Source organism: Sylvia atricapilla, chromosome 20 (assembly GCF_009819655.1).
Source record: "Sylvia atricapilla isolate bSylAtr1 chromosome 20, bSylAtr1.pri, whole genome shotgun sequence".
NCBI lineage: Eukaryota > Metazoa > Chordata > Aves > Passeriformes > Sylviidae > Sylvia > Sylvia atricapilla.
Genome location: NC_089159.1, coordinates 5,625,677 through 5,641,060, shown reverse-complemented (window position 1 = coordinate 5,641,060; position 15,384 = coordinate 5,625,677). Strand labels below are relative to the sequence as shown.

Below are 15,384 nucleotides of genomic sequence, written 5' to 3'. Positions count from 1 at the left end.
GTGCCCGGGGGGGCTCCGAACACCCCAATTTTCACCACCCCTTTGCTCTGCCCCGGGGGCAGGGCCGGGCTCCCCTGGGGCTGATCGGGGTGGGGGGCTCGGGAAGCGGGAGGTGGGAGCTGCGAGGAGGAGGAGGAGGAAGAGAAGGAGGAGGAGGAGGAGGAGGAGGAAGGCGCCTCCCCCTGCCGCCCTCCCCTCGCTGGCAGCCGGCGGAGCCCGATGCGGCTCGGGCCGGGCGAACGGGCAGCGGAGCGCCCAGCCCGGCCCGGCACAGGCTGGGGGGGCCCGCGGCACAGCCCCCCTCAACCGCGCCACCCCCCGGCATCCATCCGTGTGTCCATCCATCCGCCGGCAGCACGGCGGGCAGCCCCTCGTTAGGGCGGAGGGAGCGGGGACCCCCTCCCCGGACCGCTCCTGCCGGGGACCCCCGCTGCCAGCGCCGAGCCCCGGGGTGTCCCCCCCCGGCCCCCCAAACTTTGCATCGGGGACTCCTCCGCCGAGCTGCTCCTGCCGCCGATTAATCGCATCTGCCTGGGATTAATTATTCACCCGGCTCTGGGTTGTGGTGGTTTTTTTTTTTTTTTTTTTTTGGTTACGTTCTTGTTGTTTCCTTTTTTTTTTTTTTTTTTTTTTTTTTTTTTTTTTTTTCGCCTGTTTATCTTTTTCCTCTGGAGGAGCGCGTTAATTCCGCTTTTTTTTTTTTTTTCTTTTTTTTTTTTTTTTGGCTTCTTCCCCCTCTCCCGGTTTTTTTCCCGACCCTTTTGGAAGAACATCGCTTGGAATTCTGATTTTTCTTCTCGTGCAGGGGAGGGGTTGGGGGGGGGGGGTGGCTGGCGACCCGCACCCTGCAGCATCATCCTCCTCCATCGGCACATCGGGGCTGGTTTTACCTCCGGGAGGGGGTTCCACGTGCTCTGCTCCCCCCGCTCGCGGCTCCTGAGGAGGAAGAGGAGGAGGAGGAAGAGGAGGGGGACCCTCCCCCGCCGGCTGGGCGCTCCCCGGCCGCCCTGCAGGCACTGGGGGGGGTTGCGGCAGCTTTGGGGTGCGGGCCGGGGAGGGGTGGGGGACCGGAGATGGGGTGCTCTGCCCGCTGAGCCGAGGGGGGGTAAAGCCGAGCCCCCCCTCACCTGACCCGGTTCCCCCCCCTCCCCAAATTCCGCCGCTGGCTGCTGCTCCCGGCTCGCACGTGGTTGGATTTAGGGGGATTTCTGCCTTTTTTTTTTTTTTTTTTTTTTTTTTTTTTTTTTTTTTTTTTTTTTTGGTGCTCGGTTTGGATTCCTTTTATTATTCTTCTTCTTATTTATTATTTTTTATTTTTTTTTTTCGCCGCGGGGGTGCCTCGGTTTTTGTTTTTTTTTTCCCCTCCCCCCGCGGTTTTTTTTCTGGCTGTCCCCCCACCTTTGCAATGGCCTCTCCGGAGAAGATGCTGCCCGGACCGGCCGCGCTGCTCTGCTGCCTCTGCTCCCTGCTGCTCCCCGGTAAGTGCTGCCACCGGGGGACGACGGAGGGGGGCAATATTTATATAAATATATCTCTATATTTTATATGGCTGCAATACCGGGCTTTGCACCATCTGCCCCCAGCCCCGGGGCACCCCCTGTGCCCCTCTCCCTCTGCCATCCCCTCCCTGGTTCTCTCCGCGCCCCCCCACCCCCCTCCTCAAAGCGAAATGGGTGAAGATTAGAGTTGATTCCTGGCTTAATAAAATGACAGCTTGTGCTTGCGAGCGCTGGCAGCGGGCTGGGCTCTGGAGCAGGGTGGCCGGGGGACACATGGGGCGAGGGGGTGTCCCCCGGGCCCCCCCCCGGCTCTTGTCTCCTTCACGCAGAGCTGCTTTAGCGGCAGGATCAGGGGTTTATCCGCTATTATCCACTCGCTGATCCCCCAGACCCGCAGGCAGACACTTGTCCCGGTCTGTGCCGAGTGGCTGGGCAAGGCGAGCCCGGCTGGCGGCGTTTTGGGGTGTGGGGGCAGCCCCTGCCATCCCTCCCCTTCATTCTCCCAGCCGGTGGGTTTTGGGGGCCCTGCAGCCCCTCGCTCTGAGTGGCTGCCGTGTCACCAGCGGGCTGCGGTGACATCCCGGCCTGGCCCGGTGACAGCGCTGGGGCCGCCGGCACCTGCTGCTGGGGACTGGCATTGGCCAGCGAGGCCACGGAGGGGTCACACAGCCTGAGGGACACGGGGCTGGATCCCGTCAATGATTTCTGTGCACGCTTCCCATTTAAAATCATGGATTTTTCACCCCGGCCGGAGCTGCTCTCCCCAGCCCGGCCAAGCAGAAAGCGGGGGCTGTTTGCAGCCTGGGGGTGTCACCTGGCCTCGGGGTGTCCTGGGGACACTGCCCGGCTCAGATGACCCCTCCAGGGGCTGCAGGGATCCCTGCACTGTGCCCGGCTCTGTGTCACACCAACAGCCCGCGGCCAAGGCACTTCGAGGCGCTCTCAGCATCTGCAGCACCCGAGGGTCTTGGAGGAGCTTGAGGAGGGGAGAAATAAGGAGGAGCGGATGTATTGGAGCATTGAAGGGGACTGGAAAGGGTTTTCCAAGCTGGAAATTCAGAGCCCAGTGAAGGAGCAGGGATGCTCCAGGCTGTGGAGCCGCACAACTTTCTGTGGCACCCTCAGGGGTGGCAGAGGCACCGTGTGCCCACGGCCAGGCCGCTCCCGGGCTGCTCCCCGGGCAGGGTGTGCTGGCACAGCTCTTTGGGAGCCCGGAGGGAAGCAGGATCTCTCCCAGTGCCCGATTTCCCTGGCTCCCATCCAGCCGTCTGGGTCGGTGCGCTGCCGGGGGCGGCGGGGGGAAACATCCCTGTGGGAATGCTGATCCATCGGGAACGGCCTCTGCTCTGCTGCAGGGGCTCGATGTGATTCCCCCCGCTCCCCATCCTCTTTCTGAACCCCCCCATCGCTGCTGAGACCCCACAAAGCCCCAGGTCACACCTGGGGGATGCGATGTCCCCGTGTCACCGGCCGGGTCCCGGTGGCAGCGGTGGCACCGTGAGGTGGCCTGTGCCAGGGCTGCCTGTGCCCACCGAGAGGGAAACCTCTGCCAGGAGTTTTCAGCCTCCTTTCAGGACTCGCAGCTGCCCTCGCTGGCCTTTCGTGGACAAATAAAGGTCTCCGAGGGAGCCGGAAAAAGGCGCTGAGAGCTCCAGATCCTCCAGCGCTCCTCACAAATGGCTCGGGCTGGCGGCGGGGTCAGCCCGTGGTGAAGCAGTGCCCCGCTCTCCTGCTCGGAGGATTTAATTCTCCTTTTTTCCCCTTTTTCCCTTGTGATTTTTTTTTTATTTATTTAAGAGCAGCCCTCCGTGCCAGGCTCGCTCCTGCTGCGCTCCCCGGGAGCTGCTTGGCCGAGGCCCCAGATCAGCTGCTTCCAGAAATGGGGGGGGTTTTTTGGGTTGTTTTTTTTTCTTTTGGCATCTCCGGCGTGGGATGGCCCCAGGGTGGCCCCGAGGGCACTCAGGGTGGGCAGATGGACACACGGACAGATGGACAGACGGACATGTGGAGCGTGGGGGATGCTGGTGGTGTCTGCTCCGTGCTGTTGTGTTGGGACCTGTTGGGATGCAGCACGAGGGGGAGGAATTTATGGCTTTATTGGGATGTTTTGAGCTCTGTCTGTCGGGTTGAACCTGGACTCTGCATCTTCCCTCTGTTCCCTGCAGCGTGCCTCAGTTTCCCTGCTCCCGGAGGAGCCTGGAGGCTCTGAGGTGCCCCAGATCTGCTGGGGTTGGGCTGTCCCAGCATTCTGGGCAGGTTTGGGGTGCTGTGCTGGATCCCACATCCCATCCCATCCCATCCCACTGCTGGCTTGTGCTGCTCTCCCGTGGATCCCATCCCCAGCTCCCACCCCAAGAGAATGGGACTGGGGATGGGGGATTGGGGTCCGGGGCTCCATCGCGGTGGGGTCTCCAGCCCGGACACCCCAAACCCGGCGGGGGACACACCCCAGCCCCCACGGCCGTGGCTCTCAGCCTCTCCCACTCCGGGGTTTTCAGACCAGCAGGTGGAGATGTGCCATAACGTGCCGGGAGCTGCCAACCCACACCCGGCTCCGGAGCGCCGGGAATTCTCCCCGGGAACAGCTCCCGGAGTGTGCGGGGCCAACAGCCCCCAACCCGGGATGGGGCCGGAGCGGCTGAGCCCTCCCAGCACCAGGGAAGGGGGAACAGGATTTCTGGCAGGCAGGTGAAGCGAGAGGACCCGGCCTCCGAGCACAAGTTTTCCCTTTGGTGCCACAGAAAAAAAAAAGGGATGTGCAGAGATATTCCTGTTGGATTTTGGCTCTGGAGTGCCCTTGTGTGATCCCAAGGCCCGCTCCACCTCCCCCAGACCCCAATACCTTAAATCCCAGCCCCGTGCTGGGATTTAGGGCTGTGAAATTTGGGAAATTGTCTTTTCTTCCACCCCTTTTGCCTCGTGGTGTTTTTGAGGGAAGGGAGAAGGCTGAGGAAGATTCTCGGAGCGATGATTTTGGGGAGCACCAGCCACAGGGTTTGGTCCTCATCCAGACCTGTCCTTTTGGGGGAAACTGAGGCAGGGGATGGGGTGGCAGCACCCTCGACTGAGGATTGCTCAGGAATTCTTGGAAACCTGCCTATTTCCTTGAGAATTTTATTATTTTTTTTTAAGGCCACTCTTTAAACCGCCCCAGCTGCTGAGGTCCCTCTCCCAGCTCCTCTGCATCCTATAAAAGGCTAAAAACATGGAAAAACTGAGGATCACTGCAGAGCATCCCCAACGTTCCATCAGCACATCCCAGCTCCAGTCCCTCTCGTGGGGGGGGTCAGGGGGATGTGGCATCATCCTGGCTGAGCGAAGGGCTGCTTACACACCACAACCCGATTTTTTTGGGGGGCTCCTGCATTGCCAAAATGCAGGTGCATTTTGGGTGTGTGGCAGCTGCTGGGTGTCCCCTCCCCGTGTGGTGCCTGTCACTGCCACCACAGGAGCGCCCCATCCATCTGGGAAAGGTCACTCCTGCTAATCTAATCAGGATCTTTGATGATTAAATACGTGGCTCTGCTAACGAGCAGCCCCTTGGGCAGGCAGGCAGAGAGGGAGGGGCTGCTCCTGGGATGGGACATGCTGGGATGGGGTTGGGGACACCCGTGGTGGCTCTGGGGATGAGATGTCCCCTGGAAGTGGTGGCGGCAGAAGGAGAAGTGGTTCGGTGGGGTGCAGTGAGGTGAGTCCTGCTGCTCATCTCCCAGGGAGAAGGAGGCTGGAGCTCAGCTGACTGGAAATGGGGAGGTCTGGGGTGGCACCAGTTGGGCTGGGGGATTTCTGGGCTGTCACCTGTGTCACCAACACCCCAGGGCTGGCATGCAGAGGTTGTTCCTCAGGATGTGCCTTTCCCTCCCTTTTTCCTTGAGCTGTTCCCTGACCTGTTGCTGCTTCTGGCCTGTCCCATGTCCCATGTCCCCCCTCACTTCTGCTGTGGCCTTGGTGAGGACACCACCAACAAGGCCAATTCAATCTTCTGATAAAGCCACTGTCACCTTCTGGTGAGCATTTCTCCCCATCTGGATAATATTTGTCACCCTGGATTTTCCCTAAAAGCCCAAGCAGGTGCTGCTGGCGTGGCTTTGCCACCTCACATGGTGCTGTCACCTGCTGTCCCCTGCAGGAGTTTGGGTTTGCTCTGAGCTTTTCCCCAGGAGTGGCAAAAACTTGAGAGGCAATTCATTTTTTCCTTAGTTTTCCTTTAAGGAAAAGCTGTGTTTTTGCTCTGGAAGATAAATCAGGTTGGGAATGCAATCCCTGCTGCTGCCAGCTCGGTGCGGCTGCGGGATCAGCTCCTCTCCTGGAGCAGAGCAAAGGGATTCCAGCCGTGTTTGAGCTGGTACCAGCTCCCAGCCCTGCTTTTGGGGGTGCCTGGGGCTGATGTTGGACCCCAAGCCTGAGATCTGGGGCTGGATTTCCCTTGGGTGCCTCTGGAACGGAATCAGGCTCCACCACGTGTCACCAGAGGGAAAGGAATGAATTATTCCAATTGTTTCCAATCATCCTGGGAGGTGTTGCTGGGCACAGCCTGGAGGTGCTGGGGAGGGACAAATTCAATATTCAGAAGGTGCTGGGAGGATTCTCCTGCTCCTGGCCGTGCTGGGAAGGGATGGAGAGAAGATCCAAGCAGGACACGTGGCTTCGCTGCATTGTCACTGTCCCCACACTGGGGTGCTGAGGGTTTGTCCCTCAGGAGCTGCTGTCCCTGTCCCTGATTCCCATTTCTGCCTCCCCAGGGTGGTTTTTAGGTTTATTTGCTGGGCTCCCCCAGCCCAGCAGCCACCACGGAACATTCTGGGGCTGCCCCGTTTATCCCAGGGTATTTCCCCTCCCGTTGCTTTTTGGACATCCAAAATCAGCCACTTCCCTGTCCTTTATTTATCCCCCCCTTTTTAATTAATTTCTTCATTTTCCTCCCTGCTCTGGAAAGGCCTTCTCCTCCCTGTCCCACAGCCTGTCCCTGCCCGTGATTTGTGGAAATTGCTCTAAAGTAGCTGCCGTGTAAAAGCCTTGCTGGCTCCAGGAATTTATGGCAGGCTGTGCCTCTGCACGGCACATCCCATTTAGCCCATATTTATTTATTCCTTTAGGTCCCTGCCTTCGTGGTGTGCTTTTTTTTTATTTTATTTTATTTTTTTTTATTCCTTCTTATTAATTTCCTGGGGGAAGTGCAGCCCTCAGCACTGCTGGGATGGTTCCCCTTTTGGTCAGTGCTGCTTCTCCCCCCCCCAAAAAAAAAATCCCAGGAAATGTTCCACCAGTGTTGGATTTTATTGCTCCTGCTGATGGAAAAGCCAGGCTGGGCTTTTGGGAGAGGGAGAAATCTCAGGGATCTACAAGAAAGGAACCTACCAGGCATAACCCTGTGCTGGAGAATCCACATTTGCTGCTCCCAGGACTCCATATCCCATCCAGCTCTCACTCAATCCCTACCCCAGGCTGATTTTGGGAAGCTTGAACCAGTTTAGCCTCTGGTGCCATGGGAATTCCCAGCTCATCCCTGCCATGGACAGATCCAGGATCATCCCTGCATCCCTCTCTTCCCACGCCGCACGCCAGGGGAAGGTGATTCCGCATTTGTAACAATTATTCACTTAATTGAGTTCCAATTAGCTGGGACTGGAGATGGAGGCTCTGGATGCATCAGAGGAAAGGGCGAGCTTGTTGTCATTTATGTCACCAAAACCAATTTCCAAGGCTCTGCCTGCAGGGAACGTTTTGGAGTTTTCCATGAGGGATCTCTCTGTATTTTCTGCTTTTGGTTTGTATTTAATTCCTGGATTTTTTTCTTTACCCTGGGAGTGTGGAGTGGAGAGGGGCACGTGTTGGGGCTGGCTGAGTTTTGGAGAGGCCTGGAGGCTTCTTTTCTCCCATTTTGTTGGTTTTTTAGGGTGTTTGGAGGTGCTGACCCCACTGGGGTGGGAGTGTAGGGTGACAGGGGTCGGTGCTGCAGGATGAGGAGGGAAGGGATTCCCAGGAGAGGCAGGGAGATGTCTGAGCCCGACCCTTCTCTGGGAGCTGGGACCACCTCCAGCTGTGGGAACATCCAGCTGTGGGAGCTCCAGGTGTGGGGCACCTCTAGAAGCTCCAGATGTGGCACACCCCAGGTATTTGGGGCCACCCCTGTTTCTCCTTGGTGCTTGGATGGGCTGGCAAAGGCTGAACCAGCAGATTTCGGGGCTTGGCCTGGGATCCACAGGATGCTCAGGGGAATGGGGTGGAAGCAAAGAGAAGTGAGAGATCCATGCTGGTGTCCAGTGGGGAATGGCCAGGCTGGATGTCCTCTTTGGGGCTCCTGGTTCTCGGGGTTTTGGGGGATCCATCACCCCACTGACCCCTCTGGGCATGTCCTGCCGTCATCACCCTGCTCAGCGCTAAAATCGTCACCTTGTCACCCTGGAATGGCACTAGATCTGGGGATTAGGGAGCGCTGGTGGGGACTGGTGGGCACCAAACCCCTCCACAGGAGCTCCAAGCTGGGCTCCGGGAGGGACAGTGACACCCCCTCCATCCTTTCCCGGGTATTTGGGGTGGGTTTGTCGCTGTGGCAGCTCAAGTCACTGCCTTAGGGACAGCTCTCCTGCCTTGTTCCAAGCCGGGACTGCCACGGCAGCCTGGCACGAGCTGTGAGAGCCGGGACTGGTGTCCCACATTCCTTGGAGCCTTCACTCCATCGATCCATCAGCGCCACCCATTAACATCCAGAGAGGCTTTAACCCTCCTGGGCTGACCTCAAACTTCCCCTCCCTCCTCTCCAGGGCTTCCCTGGGTGTTTTTCCCTCCATAAGTGGGGCTATAGCCCCGGGAGCCCCCGCTGTGCCCCACGGGATAAGCCGGGATAAAGATCCCGCCTGGAGCGCGGCTGCAGAGATCCCCATGGCCGACAGCTGGGGCTGGGCTAAGCTGGGGCTCAGCTCTGCTCTGGGTTCTGGAGCTGGGAACAGGGAGAGGATGGAGGATCCCCAGCCTTGGGATAGCAGCTGGGAGCGGGGATGGCGGGAGCGGGATGGAGAGGAGCACCCGTGCCCCGTTTTCTGGGAATTCAGGGCAGGAGGGGAAGGTGGAGGCTCAATCCAGCCTCCCTTGTGTCCGCCAGGCTCAGCATCCCCTGCATCGGGAGTGGGGATGATGGTGATGACGATGATGATGATGATCTAAACCCGACATTTGCAGGATGTGCAGGGGATTTTGGTGCTGGTTTTTCCCCCCTTGGGCCGGGTCTGGGATTTAAGGCCGGGCTGGAGGGCGCTGCCCCTGTCCCCACGTGCCCTCCCGGGCAGGCAGAGCAGCTCGGGCACATCTGGCCCCGTGTGTGAGGCCGGCGCGGGGCACATCTGGCGGGGCAGATGTGGGGCTGCACAAAGGGGTCACCAGTGGTGTGTTTACATCTCGCTGTCCCTGCCCAGGCTGCGGGTCGCTCCCAGGGGACACACCGGAGTCCTGCCCCGTCCCACGGTGGGGCTGGGGGCGGCTCCTCAGCCCGGGGGGCTCGGGAAGCCCCCAGGCCAGCGGGGATCTGGGCAGATCACAGCGGAGAGCTGTGTTTTGGCTGCCAGGGTGGAAGGGCCATATGGGCCCCTCAGTGCCGGCCCAATAAACCCGGAATGCAGGTCAGGTGCTGCAAATCCCGCTCAGCACAGCGGCAGCAGGGCTGCAGAGCACTGCCAGCCGGCAGGGCTTAACCCTTCTGGCCCCCAGAGCTGGCCAGAGGGGGACATGAGGTCACCTCCCCTCCCGGGGGTGACGAAGGAGCAGAGCAGGGGACAGTGGTGTGGCAACTGCAGTCTCTTGAGCTGTGTCTGTCCATCCTTCATATCTTCTTCCATCCCTTGAGCTGCTGGGCCTTCCTTTCCTTCCTTTCCTTCCTTTCCTTCCTTCCCTCCTTCCGTCCTTCCCTTTTCTCCCTCATCCTGGAGCTGTTCTCCTGCTGTCCAGCCACTTTTAACCCACACCCCTCCATCCTTTACTCTCCCTCCTGCTTTATTTATCCTTATTCCCGTTTTTCCCCACCCAGCAGCTGCCTCCACAGCTCCACGCACCTCCTGCCTCCCTTCTCCCTCCCTGCTGTCCCTGTGGCTGTGATTCCAGGCTGGCTTAGACCCTCTCCTGGCAGGATGAGTTTACAGCCGGGGAAAGGAGGTGCTGCTCCCGTCCCCTCCCGGCTACAGATTAAAGCATCATTTAAATGCATTTTGTCTGGGAAGGAAATCACTTCCCTGGGTGCCGCCAATCCGCCGGCGCTCAACTAATCACGGCCATCCCATTAATCTGCAGCCCGGCCTGGCCCTGTCCCCGCCCCAGCTGGCACGGCCGGGATGCGTGGCTCGGTGACAGGGCCACCCTGCCTGTCCCCAAAACCAGTTTGGGAGGGGTTTTCCTCGTCCTGCAACGCCCAACCTGTCGCTAGACGGACACACACTCACCCAGCTAGGTTGTGAGAGCGAAAAGGACGTTAGTTTATGTGGGATTTTGACTTATATAGTCTTTGGAGTTTGCTCAGGGATTGGAGGGTGAGGTTGACACCTCGCTGACCCCGCTGGTCAAACCAGAAGTCCATCAATTTGGCCTTGCCCCAGGAAGGAATGCCCAGTTCTCAAAACATGGCTTTTTGTTTATGTTACAAGGCGCGAGAACTCCGGTACAAAAATGTAAAACATCAGAAGGCTGCAAAAACCAGGGCGACATCAACCCTCATTATCCATCAGAGGAGGAAGGAGCTGGGTGCTGGAGGGGCCAAATTGCACCCAAATCCTGCAGCTTTGGCTCTCCCCGTGGGTGACAGCGGGTGTCCCTTACCGCAGGCACCAGGTGGCACAGAGCTCCTTCTGTCCCCCACTCAAGGGTGACACCAGGAATTTTGCAGCGCCTCAGGGATGGATTTGGCTTGGGGCTGTGCTGGGGATCGAGTTGGGTGGGTTTGAGGTGGGTTTTCCCTGTGAAATGTCCTGATCCTGCTCCAAAGCCCAGAGATTTTGAAGGGATGAAGCCTGGTGCTGTTTCAGAGTGGGTTGAGCAAAGCCCCTTTCCCTGGACCTCACTCAAGCGAGTCCAGCTCGTGCTGCTCCTGCTGCTGGATCCTTTCCCTCAAATAATCTCACACCTTGGGGGAAAAATCCCTTTTCCCGCTTGTTGGCATGCAAACCTTCACCTTTCACAGCAGAAAACAACTTCCATGAATCCCAGGAGCAGAAAGCCCCTCAGTGCTGGTCTTGCTGAGCAGAAGGGCACCCATGGGTGCTGTCCAGGGTTTAGCACCTCTCCTGCAGCTCCTGGGAGATGAGAAAACAGGCAGAGGGAGCTGGATGGGGTGGCAGGAGCTGTGTCACGCTGGGAGCGGGTCCCCAGCATTCCCAAAGCCCCGGGGGAATTCTCTCCCTGGCTCCGGGACAGTTTCCATCCCGGGCTGTGCATTCTGCCTGTCCCGGATCCAGCGTTAACCCTTTTATCAGCCCTCTGAGCTGCTTAAACTCCCCTCTGCCCCACAGCAGAGACCTCCCCCGCTGGGCCGGGGGTTCCTGCATCCCTTGAACCCCAAGGAAAAAGTGGCTGGGGTCACTTTCAGGGCTGGAAAAAGCCTCCGGGTCCCGGCACGCTCCAAAGCCCCCGTGGGGAAGGGGCTGAGTCATTCCGGCAGCGGGGCCGTCACATCCACACCTTTCCCCGCCGTTTGACACCGGCAATTTGGGGCTCTGCCGCTCGGGAGCCGCTTGGGAGCGGCTGCAATCAGCGCCGGGAACGCGGGGATGAGGGGAGCCGAGGGGAGCGGGGAGTGGATCCAGCCCTCCTGGGAATTCTTGGCAGCCGCTGGAGAAGGCAAAGACCTTGAGATGTCTTCCAGGCCCCGGCAGCTGCCAGCACAACGCGTGCCGGGCGCCGGCTCCGCACCGGCCGCCTTTCCCAGGGAGATTTCCCTGGGTTTTCCTTCTGCTTACAGCGAGGAACGGGATCCTTCCGAGGGGCTCGGGCAGCTCTGCCCCTCGGCTGGTAGGGGATCGCTGCTCTGCCAGGCCTGGAGTTAATTTTTTTTAAGGCAAATTTGCTCAAAATGAAGGAAAAAAGGGGATTTCTGAAGGGTCCTGGGCGCTGCTGGGGTTTGCAGGAGGTGGCACCAACATCATGTGTGTCACCTTTGCAGGTCTGGAAAAATTTGGTCTTTATCACACGGGGACAGCACAGTGTGGGTGGCACCCCTGGGTGGGTGAGAGGTGACAGATGGTTGTGACACCACCCTGAAGGCAGGTGTGGGGACAGAGCAGGTCTGAGGGCTGATTTAGCCACCTTCCCTGGGCGATCTGGGAGCTGGAAGCAGAAGGAAAGCCTTGATGATAATAAATACGTGGTGGGATCTGCCAGCCAGAAATTCACCTGGATGTAACTTTTGGTGACGAGCCTCTGGAGAAACTCAGCATCCATGCCTTGGGAAGCAGGGATGGAGCTGGGATGGAGCAAGATGGAGCAGGGATAGAGCAGGGATGGAGCAGGGATGGAGCAGGGATGGAGCTGGGATGGAGCTGGCATGGAGCTGGGATGGAGCTGGGATGGAGCAGGGATGGAGCTGGCATGGAGCTGGGATGGAGCTGGGATGGAGCTGGCATGGAGCTGGGATGGAGCAGGGATGGAGCTGGCATGGAGCTGGGATGGAGCTGGGATGGAGCAGGGATAGAGCAGGGATGGAGCAGGGATGGAGGAGGATGGAGCAGGATGGAGCAGGGATGGAGCAGGGATAGAGCAGGGATGGAGCAGGGATGGAGGAGGATGGAGCAGGGATGGAGCTGGGATGAAGCAGGGATGGAGCAGGGATGGAGCTGGGATGGAGCTGGGATGGAGCAGGATGGAGCTGGGATGGAGCTGGGATGGAGCTGGGATGGAGCTGGGATGGAGCAGGGATGGAGCAGGGATGGAGCAGGGATGGAGCAGGATGGAGCTGGGATGGAGCTGGGATGGAGCAGGGATGGAGCAGGGATGGAGCAGGGATGGAGCAGGATGGAGCAGGGATGGAGCTGGGATGGAGCAGGGATGGAGCTGAGATGGAGCAGGATGGAGCAGGATGGAGCAGGGATGGAGCTGGGATGGAGCAGGGATGGAGCTGGGATGGAGCTGGGATGGAGCTGGGATGGAGCTGGGATGGAGCTGGGATGGAGCTGGGATGGAGCAGGGATGGAGCAGGGATGGAGCAGGGATGGAGCTGGGATGGAGAGGGATGGAGCAGGGATGGAGCTGGGATGGAGCAGGGATGGAGCTGGGATGGAGCAGGGATGGAGCAGGATGGAGCTGGGATGGAGCTGGGATGGAGCAGGATGGAGCAGGGATGGAGCAGGGATGGAGCAGGATGGAGCAGGGATGGAGCAGGGATGGAGCAGGATGGAGCAGGGATGGAGCTGGGATGGAGCAGGGATGGAGCTGGGATGGAGAGGGATGGAGCAGGGATGGAGCTGGGATGGAGCAGGGATGGAGCTGGGATGGAGCAGGGATGGAGCTGGGATGGAGCAGGGATGGAGCTGGGATGGAGCAGGGATGGAGCAGGGATGGAGCTGGGATGGAGCTGGGATGGAGCTGGGATGGAGCCAGCCCTGTCTCTGTAAAAGGCTCTGTGCTGGTTCAGGCAGTGCTGGCGTGGGTGACCAGCGGTTCACGAGGCTGGATGTGGCTTCAGCACACCCTGGCCACCTCATCCCACGCCGAGGGTGGCTCTGGTGAGGCTGCTGCCACCCCTCGGGAGGCACAATGCTGCTCCAGGTCCCGCGTAGCACCATGAGACCACAGTGACAATTGTGTCCAGAGGTACAGCCGGCAGGGAACAGACGAGACAAGCCTCTGCTGTGTTAAGCTCGAGAATCCATTTTATTCACCCCCTCACCCCGAGCCGGGGAGGGAGGAGAAGGCCAAGAGGCCGCAGGGGCAGGGTGATGAGGTTTTTTCGGGAATTGCAGGGGAGGAGTTTAAGGTTTGGGTTTAGGGAGCAGATAAAGTAAGGAGAGGAAGATCAGATTTCGCCCTCCTCAAAACGGGAGCATTCCGCAGTCCCGGGATCCTTCTGCATTTTTGATTTGCGGGACAAGAAACCCAGCCAGGCTCTCGCTGCCCTTCTCAGAGGTTTGGGGGCTGCAACTCCAACTGCTCCTTGTCCCACTCTTACCTGGATCGGCGTGCCCCGCCGAGGAGCTGCTCCAGAGGGGGCTGCTCGTGCTAACTTCGCTCTCCATCCCCTCTGCAGCCCAGGCCAAGGGCCCGGCCCCCAGCCCCGAGCCCGCCGAGCCCCCCGGTGCCATCCTGCTGCCCGTGAGCTACCGCCTGTCCAACACCCGCCTGGCTTTTTTCCTCAAGGAGCTGGGAGCCAGCCCGGCGGCGGGCAACGGCAGCGCCCCTCTGCAGCGCTCCGAGCCCTTCGTCGTCTTCCAGACCAAGGAGCTGCCCGTCCTCAACGTCACCCTGGGGCCCTTCAGCACGGGGCTGGTGCTGCCCAAGGAGCACCTGCAGCCTTCCAGCACGCTGGAGGTGCCCGACCGCCTCACCGTCAACTGGAAGGTGCGCGCCTTCATCGTGCAGCCGCGGCTGGTGGCCAGCCAGCCCGTGGTCCAAGTGCTCTTCTACGTGGCCGGCCGGGATTGGGATGACTTCGAGGTGACCGAGCGGCTGCCCTGCGTGAGGCTGCACGCCTTCCGCGATGCCCGGGAGCTCAAGAGCTCCTGCCGCCTGCGGGGCAGCCTGGCCATGTGCCTGGTGCAGGCAGAGCTGCCCCACGCCTGGTTCGGCCCCTCGGCGGTGCCGCTGGGCAGGAGGAAAAGCGCCGAGAGCCTGGAGGTGGTGGCGGGGGAGAGCCAGCAGGCTGAGCTGTATTACACGCTGCACTCTCCCGACGGCTCCGGGCAGTGCCTGGGGGATGTCGGGGCTCGCCGAGGCTCCGGAGGGGCTCGCACCGAGGGTCCCACCCAGCACCCGCTGCTGCGCATCGGCAGCGTCAGCCTCCTGCAGCCGCCGCCCGGACCCGCCCTGCAGGAGCATCGCCTGGACGGGAACGTCTTCATCCGCCTGCCCGACAAGCCCCTGAAACCGGGAGAGGTGCTGAGCATCCTCCTCTACCTGATGTCCAACTCCACGGTGGAGCACTTCACCCTCAGGTGAGGCCCTGGGGGATGTGCCCGCTCCTTTTTCGGAGGGGTTGGTTGTGGAAAAGCAGCTGTGGGTGGGGTGGGAGGGTGTGGTGCGTGTAGGATCTGCCGGAGGCTGCGGCAGGTCTGGAAGTGGGGCCAGAGCAATATCTGGAATGTGGTTTTGCAGTGGGAGCTTCCTGCAGGAAAGGGAAGTGCAGGAGCTCAGGACTTCTGTACAACCAACCAATGGGATTTTGCAGAAGCCATTTATTGTTCCCATTAAGCTGTATTTACACATTTTAACACTGTGTTCACACCATCACACGTTATTTGATTGGAGCTTCTATCTTGTCCCTGCATCCAGCATGCACTTTTCAGGAAATGGGATTGGTTACAGTCCATCACTTCATGGGCCTCATTTATCTAGTTCTTGCACTCCTGCTATTCTGTTCCTCAGCCTCTCCTTACCTGTTTTAGCCCTGTTTATGTCTCAGTAACCTGGATGAATTCCTGGAGTTCTGATGAGAATAACTACAGCTGGTTTGGCTGGGGCACGTTATGGCCTGAGCTGTTCAGACACATGGTTACAGGGCAGGGCTGTCCACGCAGGACACCAGTGCACTGCTGCCTTTGCTCTCCCAGCTGCACTGGGATTCTGCCAGCAGCTGTGGGTCTATTCCCAGCCACTTTGGGGACAAGGAGTGGCACGGCCTTGGGGCTGCTGTGGGGTGAGGGGGGTCCCCCATATCCCCTGCTCCTGCCCCAGAAGCAGGTGGGAGCAGAATGGG

At 59.7% G+C, this 15,384-nt stretch overlaps 1 protein-coding gene across 1 annotated transcript in view; it reads left to right on the top strand.

The window, feature by feature from the left end:
* LOC136370320 (transmembrane protein 132E-like) overlaps positions 1-15,384 on the top strand; it is a 29,272-nt gene that overhangs the window by 13,329 nt on the left and 559 nt on the right. Inside the window, exon 2 of the mRNA XM_066333694.1 lies at positions 13,527-14,623. Coding sequence (XP_066189791.1) covers positions 13,527-14,623 — 1,097 coding nt within the window. The remainder of the gene's footprint in view (positions 1-13,526; positions 14,624-15,384) is intronic.